Source organism: Penaeus japonicus, unplaced genomic scaffold (assembly GCF_977035675.1).
Source record: "Penaeus japonicus unplaced genomic scaffold, GWHDUDI00000001_assembly GWHDUDI00000031, whole genome shotgun sequence".
Classification (NCBI taxonomy): domain Eukaryota; kingdom Metazoa; phylum Arthropoda; class Malacostraca; order Decapoda; family Penaeidae; genus Penaeus; species Penaeus japonicus.
In genome coordinates, this window is record NW_028234433.1 from 27422096 (window position 1) to 27429595 (window position 7500).

General features: G+C 44.1%; 1 protein-coding gene across 3 annotated transcripts in view; it reads right to left on the reverse strand.

Annotated features, from left to right (window-relative positions):
* Positions 1–7500, reverse strand: part of Dtd (D-aminoacyl-tRNA deacylase) — a 34562-nt gene that overhangs the window by 17694 nt on the left and 9368 nt on the right. The window contains exon 2 of one of the 3 annotated variants that reach the window (XM_043033458.2): positions 1–3997. This exon is cut by the window's left edge and continues 1991 nt beyond it. The exons of the other annotated variants lie outside the window; for them this stretch is intronic. Within the exon in view, the coding sequence (XP_042889392.1) occupies positions 5–3583 (3579 nt within the window). The 5' untranslated portion in view covers positions 3584–3997 and the 3' untranslated portion in view covers positions 1–4. The remainder of the gene's footprint in view (positions 3998–7500) is intronic. 3 annotated transcript variants of the gene reach the window in all.

Genomic DNA, 7500 nt, shown 5'->3' on the forward strand with positions numbered 1-7500 from the left:
TTTATTAATATCTGCCTTTCCTCTGAAAGCGTCTGTCTGTATGGGGAGATAATCTAGGGTGCTGACCTCTCTGCTTTCGTCTCGAGTCTGGTAGCTCTCTCAAAGGAGATTCTCGTCGAAATTCAACTTCTCGATGGTCTTCAGTGTGAGACAAAAGGCGCCGGGACGAACTTGAGGAACGAGAGCTTTTCCCTCTGGACCCCCTTCCTCCTTCCGGATCCCTATTGCTCAAGAACCTCCTATCATGCTTCCCAGAGAATTCTTCATTATCTTCTAGTATCCTCCTATTCTCAAGCTGCCATAACTTCAATTCCGTTTCAATGCTTTCTTCTTCAAGCATTCTTAATTTCATTTCAACCTTCTGCTCTCGGAGTCGTAGCAAATGTACACGCAAATCTTCATCATCTTCATCTCCTTTTCCAATCTCATTTCCTCCATCATTCAGTGGAGATTGCAAATCATCCCTTGAGTTTTCTTCATTAAATCCACAACTGTCAGAAAATTCCTCCAAACTTGCCTTTCCTTCATAACGACTAGATGGTTTACTTGTGCTTCTCTTGAGCTCAAGAAGATCACGAGAATCAATGCTGTTTGACCATGGCCTTGAGTAGCCCTCAGGTGAAACAGGCGAGCAGCCCCTTTGTAAATTAGAAGATTGTGCTTTCGAGCCTTTCATTATGCTGTGACTCGAGGAAGGCAATGGGGAACCCTCAACATGATTACTCCAGGAATCAGACAACTCAAAAGTAGGCTGTGGAGAGACTGGTGAGCATCCTCTCTGCAAATCTACCGGTGACCAAGAACCCCTTCTCCTGTGTTGAGGCTTTTTCCCTTGCAGACTTTCATGGCAAGGTGACCAGAAGTTGCTGGATCGAGGAGATGGTGACAACTCATCAAAAAGAGGGGATCTCCTAATGGTTTCAAACCTGTTTGGGCTTTGGCGATCTACAGATTTACCACCATGGAGGGCTTTTGGAGATCCATGGGCAGATCTTCCCCTAGTCAATGATGCAGTTCTTTTCCTTTGGTTAGGTTGTTTCTTATCTATTTCTTCAACTGCCTCTTCAAACCATCGCTTCTCCTTCTGCCTTGAAGACTGCCTCACTATTGACTTAGTAACTAATATTGGTGACCTACCTTTGGTAACTTGGTCTGACAACCTGCCAATTCGCTCTTCAGACTTTCTTCTGTTATCAAAAGACCTGCCCCTACCATTACCCCTAGGGGACTTGTCTCTCTGCAGATGTCCTGGGGACCTGCCTCTGCTAGCACTACTTGGAGATCTACTTCCGAGAAATCTGTCTTTGTCACCATATCTGAGAGATTCATCTCTTTCAATGTACCCAGACACTCTGTCTTTGCTAAATTGTCTAGGGGACCTTGCTCTGTTCAAATGTCTTGGAGATCTGCCTCTGCCAACATGATCTGGAGTCCGGTTTCTGCCCATATGTCTAGGAGATCTATCTCTTCCAACAAATCCTGGTGACCTGCTTCTGCCACGACCTCCTGGAGATCCTTTTTTCCTGAAATGCCCAGGAGATCTTCTTCTACCAACAGGAGACCTCTCATCAGATGATTTTTGTGACGTTCTTTGAGTTACAGTTGGAGACTTACTTGCATGGTGATCATGTGACCTATCACATGTATTCCTTCTTGGTGACCTTCCTCGAGTATGTTGATACTGAAGCCTGCTACTAGCAGACTGAACTGGTGACTTCCCTCTACTTGAATGTTCAGCTGATCTCTGGGACCCCGATGATCTTCCTCTTGCCAACCTAGATGACAGTCTGTCAGCAAGGGGGCTTACTGACCTCCTGTTGTGTTGCCTAGGAGACCTCCCCCTGGATAAAGGCCTAGGAGATTTTCCTCTTGAAGAAGGGCCCCGAGACCTTTGTTTGCATGGGATTCCAGGGGACTTTCCTCTCTGCAACAATGTTGGAGACCTACCTTTGGGAGAAAACCTGGGAGACCTTCCTCTGAAAGAACCTGGTGACTTCCCTCTAGAAGCCACAGACCCTGGAGAACACCTCTTCGGTAGCCTTGGTGAACGTCCTCTAGGTGCACCTGGTGACCTTGCTTTAGATGTAATGGGTCCTGGTGATCGTCCTCTAGTCGCACTTAAAAGTCTTGTTGATGATGATGGTTCTGGAGACCTGCCTCTAGGTGACAATCTTCGAGGATATGACTCCCCACAGTTCCTCTGCAGTAATCCTGCTGCATCTGACCAGTTAGGTTGTTGTGGAGAATTCCCTCCATTAGCTCTTCTTGGGGACTGTGACCCACTTTGCCTATGTGAGCCTATCCAGTTATCTGCTATTGGCTCTAAACTCTGAGCTTCAGATCTAGAGGCCCAATCTGAGCTTCCCCTCTTTGTAAAAGGTGCCTGGTTTTTCCAATCTGAAGAAGTGTATAAATTGGAAACATTTTCAAGTCCAAATGGCTGGTCTTGGTAAGACCCATCATACTGTTGGCTGACATGCCTGGGATTCTCCTGCAATGACTCTGGCAACCTTGGTCTTTTGGCCCCAAGTGGCCCTGACAATGGTGATGGATCTCTACCTCCAGTCTTTACTGAAGTCTGACTTGTCATAACTGTAGTGTAGTTCCTCTTGTATCCAGAGACCTGGTTGGTTTGTGCATTATTCCTCCATTTCCATGATGGCTCACTTACCCTGCCTCCTCCCTTAACACTGTGATCTACATTAGGGAAATGCCCATCTGACGACCCATACAAATGCCGTTCAAACTGAGCATCTGATGAATGAGCTACATATTCCTTTTTAGAAAGTGGGTTACTTGAATAATTTCTTTCATCCATGCTAGTGGATCTTGTGGATCCCAGGTTGACTGCTGTCTGATTATAATCAGTATTTTGAGGAGGTGGTGTATCCAGAACAGAAGAACCAGAATTTTGCCTCTTACTAAGCTCTGATATTTCTTTCTCCACCATGAAAGAATCTGTGGGCATGTTCATTTTTAATCTCCATGTCTTGAGGTAATCAAAAGCTTTGCTAGTTTTTTTCCGCTGATATGCTGCAGGATCTAGGCTATTGTATGCCATGTTCCTCCCATTACTTCCTATACTGTCAATATCTGCAATCTGTGAGCTATAAGACTTGTCTGAAAATCCACTGCTGTGGGCAGACTGACCAAGCAAACCTATATCTTGGTGTGTCTTTAGCAGCATGTCCATGCTTTTCTTCTCCAGTGAAACATCAGGCAACCAATTAAAGGAAGTTTGCAAAATATCACTTCTGTTTTGACTGTTTGCAAGTAAAGGCACTCCACTTCCTTCCTGGTTGACTGCATTGCTTCTCCACTCTGGTTTATCATTCCAGCTTCTGAAAGGCTGCCCTGAATCAGCTCCCTCTCTCTGAGGGTAATTATTCATGGGTCCTCCTTGCCTGAAATTTGCTGTGCCATCTGTCTTGCTGTCCCATCCTTTGCTTGACCCTTGAGAGCGAAAGGCTTTGCCTCCTTCCACACTACTGCTATCAGAATGCCCATGCTGGTAGTCAAAAGAAGAAGTTGACTTCAGAGTTGTTCTTGTATTTCGAGAAAAGTTGGCTGACCAAGAAGACATCTTTTACTCTGGAAAGGCACTGTCTCTTCTCCTTAAATAAGGACATCTACAAGATCTTATGAGACTACACTGATGGCGAGAATGAATTCTTCATTTCACTTCATGTTTGGTGCCTTTATCTTTAGCAAGCAGTGGTGCCAATTTCCAAATGAAATACTTGCAGGGTTTTGTTGTTGTTGCTTCTTTGAGTCTGATCCCATCAATGTTAACTCAGTTCTGGCTCTATCGAACAAGCATTTAGGCAATTTTTAATGCACGGTTCTTTGAGCAAGACACTCATACAAAATCTATCAAGTGCATTTAAGGTTTTCAGAACATGCACATGGTTGATGTTTAAGATGTCCCAAGTGCAATATTGAGAATCCTTTATATGATCTTCATGTTTTGCCTACAGCCATCACAAACCTGTGCGACCTGCAAAAGAGTATTGAACAAATATAAGGTAATGTATCACTGTCACTGCTCTGCCACACCAACTCACGAAACGTGCATGAAATTCCGTTTTCATACCATACAATTAATCACCTGAAATACATCTGCCACAGCAAAGGTTTTTCATTCAGTGTGCAGTCTTAAATCACTGTTTTCAGTTGGTGTTCACCTCATTACATGATATTCCCAGAGATCCATATTCTGATATTAGCAACTTCCATCATAATAAGTTAAAAGCAGTTAAAAATTCAATAGTACAGAACATCAGCAATTACAGATGAGTATTTTTGATAATCAATTTAATGTTATCTTTTAAGAATTTCTTGAATTTCTAATGATTTATCCCAAGAGCATGAAGCTAATCCACAAAATATTGAAAATATGTTTCTTAAAACTGTATCAATAAATATACGTCTTACATTAAAAATGATGCACAAATCAACTGGAAGGAAAACTAGGAGATGGCGTTTTTTCAAATCATTATTAAAGAAATACTAATAATTACTAATAACTATCAAATTTTTATTCTATCTATTCAATACTTACCATTTAAAAACCATTCCTTCAACTAGTAATACAAGCACATTTCCTTGCTGTGATTTCATGAGAGAACTTTTGGCTTTTCTTAACTCCAAAAACAAATCACTTTTACATATAGGTTCCATGCCTGCACACAAATAACAGTGCCAAAAAGCATCAGAGAAAGTCAATATTTTGACTGCTACACACATTTAAGTGTTATATCGCTTTTTATTTCTTCTTTTCTGCACTGGTATATCTGATTTTCTCTACCTATAACTTGCTCAGTCTTATTTACATTCCAGATAATATGAGTATATCATACTGGAAATAAAGCCGATCTCAAGGAAAACAAAAGCACCAGTTGATCTCGTTTACCATCGGGGTTCTATTATTTCTAAAATGACTGAATGATCAGAAAATTCCCTAGCTTAAGCCTAAAGCAACATACATGTGGCTAGACTGCTTTTGCAGCGTGATTCTTCAAGCATGCCAGACCGTCCATTTTGGATGGTCAGCAAAGGTCTTATAGTTTCTCCCAATTCAATACATCTCTGACCCCTACTTACAACCCTCCTGTATCTATAAGGTATCACACTGGGGGAAAAATTAACATAAATAGGCTAGGACTTGCTCAACTGAATGGAACTGCACTATCCACTTCAGTATAAAGAATTCAGTGCAGCTCAACATTCCAATAATTTCTAATAATACAACTAAATAAAGCAAGCTTTTACAAAAGTGCCCTGCTCATTCTAATATTACTGCGAGCATTGGCAATGTCCTGATTCAGAGATAAAATAGCAACAGAAAGAGGAAAATTGGAATTTTAAAAATATATTAACAACACATTAATATGAAAATTGTATAAATGTTTTGTTTAAAAGTTGTCCCTAATATTCTTTTACATTATCATGCGCAAAAGTTTACCTTAAGAATTTCCTGAACCTTAAAAAAAGCAATAGGATCTGCATCCCTTTTTTTATGTCAATTACAGGTCTTAAATAAATGAATGAGAGGACTAAATTAGATGATCATATAAAACTATTCTGTTACCTGTATAGCAATTGACCTAATACATACTCAAGCTTCCTTAACCCTTTCCCGACAGGGCACGGTGATAAGTGAAAACCCCTACGCCGGGCCATTGCAATATTGCATTGGAAACGTCACACTGGCATGACGCCCCGGCATCGGGAATTTAGCTGTGTCACACAGGTGTGACGCACCGTCGTCATAGGGTTAATCAATGGAAACAGAAATACACATACCTAGCAGTAAGGGCCAATTTAATCTTATACATGGTAATGACACGCTAATTCCAAATTATATTCAAAATTGTGAATAATACCTGAGGTTGGGAAATGAAAAGCTAAGTGCATTGAAGAGCATATTTTGCCTGTTTTGCATGCCTATAACGTATAACTGCATGTCTGTCATCCATCAACTGGTGCAACTAAACTATATTTGCATTTCCAGGTGGAGAAGGTGGGAAAGAGAAAAAGAGGAGAGGAAGGGGGGAGGGCAAGGAGAAGGAAGTGGAGGAAGAGGAAGAAGAAGAGGAAGAGGAAGAAGAAGAGGAAGAGAAAGAGGAGGAGAAGGAGGAAGAGGAAGAGGAGAAAAAGGAGAAGGAGAAGTAAAAGGTGAAGGAGAAGAAGAGAAGACCTAGAACAAAAAGGAGAAGAAAAAGAGGAGGAGGAGGAGGAGGAGGAGGAGGAGGAGGAGGAGGAGGGGGGGGAGGGAGGAGGAGGAGGAGGAGGAGGAGGAGGAGGAGGAGGCAAAAGAGGAGGAGGAGGAGGAGGCAAAAGAGGAGGAGGAGGAGGAGGCAAAAGAGGAGGAGGAGGAGGAGGCAAAAGAGGAGGAGGAGGAGGAGGCAAAAGAGGAGGAGGAGGAGGAGGCAAAAGAGGAGGAGGAGGAGGAGGCAAAAGAGGAGGAGGAGGAGGAGGAGGAGGAGGAGGAGGAGGAGGAGGAGGAGGAGGAGGAGGAGGAGGAGGAGGAGGAGGAGGAGGAGGAGGAGGAGGAGGAGGAGGAGGAGGAGGCAAAGAAGAAGAAGGAGGAGGAGGAGGAGGAGGAGGAGGAGGAGGAGGAGGAGGAGGAGGAGGAGGCAAAAGAGGAGGAGGAGGAGGCAAAGAAGAAGAAGGAGGAGGAGGAGGAGGAGGCAAAGAAGAAGAAGGAGGAGGAGGAGGAGGAGGCAAAGAAGAAGAAGAAGGAGGAGGAGGAGGAGGAGGAGGAGGAGGAGGAGGAGGAGGAGGCAAACTATATTTGCATTTCCAGGTGGAGAAGGTGGGAAAGAGAAAAAGAGGAGAGGAAGGGGGGAGGGCAAGGAGAAGGAAGTGGAGGAAGAGGAAGAAGAGGAAGAGAAAGAGGAGGAGAAGGAGGAAGAGGAAGAGGAGAAAAAGGAGAAGGAGAAGTAAAAGGTGAAGGAGAAGAAGAGAAGACCAAGAACAAAAAGAAGAAAAAGAGGAGGAGGAGGAGGAGGAGGAGGAGGAGGAGGAGGAGGCAAAGAAGAAGAAGGAGGAGGAGGAGGCAAAGAAGAAGGAGGAGGAGGAGGCAAAGAAGAAGGAGGAGGAGGAGGCAAAGAAGAAGAAGGAGGAGGAGGAGGAAGAGGAGGAGGAGGAGGAGGAGGAGGAGGAGGAGGAGGAGGAGGAGGAGGAGGAGGAGGAGGAGGAGGAGGAGGAGGAGGAGGAGGAGAAAGGTAAAGGGAAGAAGGAGGAGGAGGAGGAGGATGAGAATGCTAAAGAGGTGGAGGAGGAGGAGGAGGAGGAGGAGGAGGAGGAGGAGGAGGAGGAGGAGGAGGAGGAGGAGGAGGAGGAGGAGGCAAAGAAGAAGAAGGAGGAGGAGGAGGCAAAGAAGAAGAAGGAGGAGGAGGCAAAGAAGAAGAAGGAGGAGGAGGAGGCAAAGAAGAAGAAGGAGGAGGAGGAGGCAAAGAAGAAGAAGGAGGAGGCAAAGAAGAAGGAGGAGGAGGA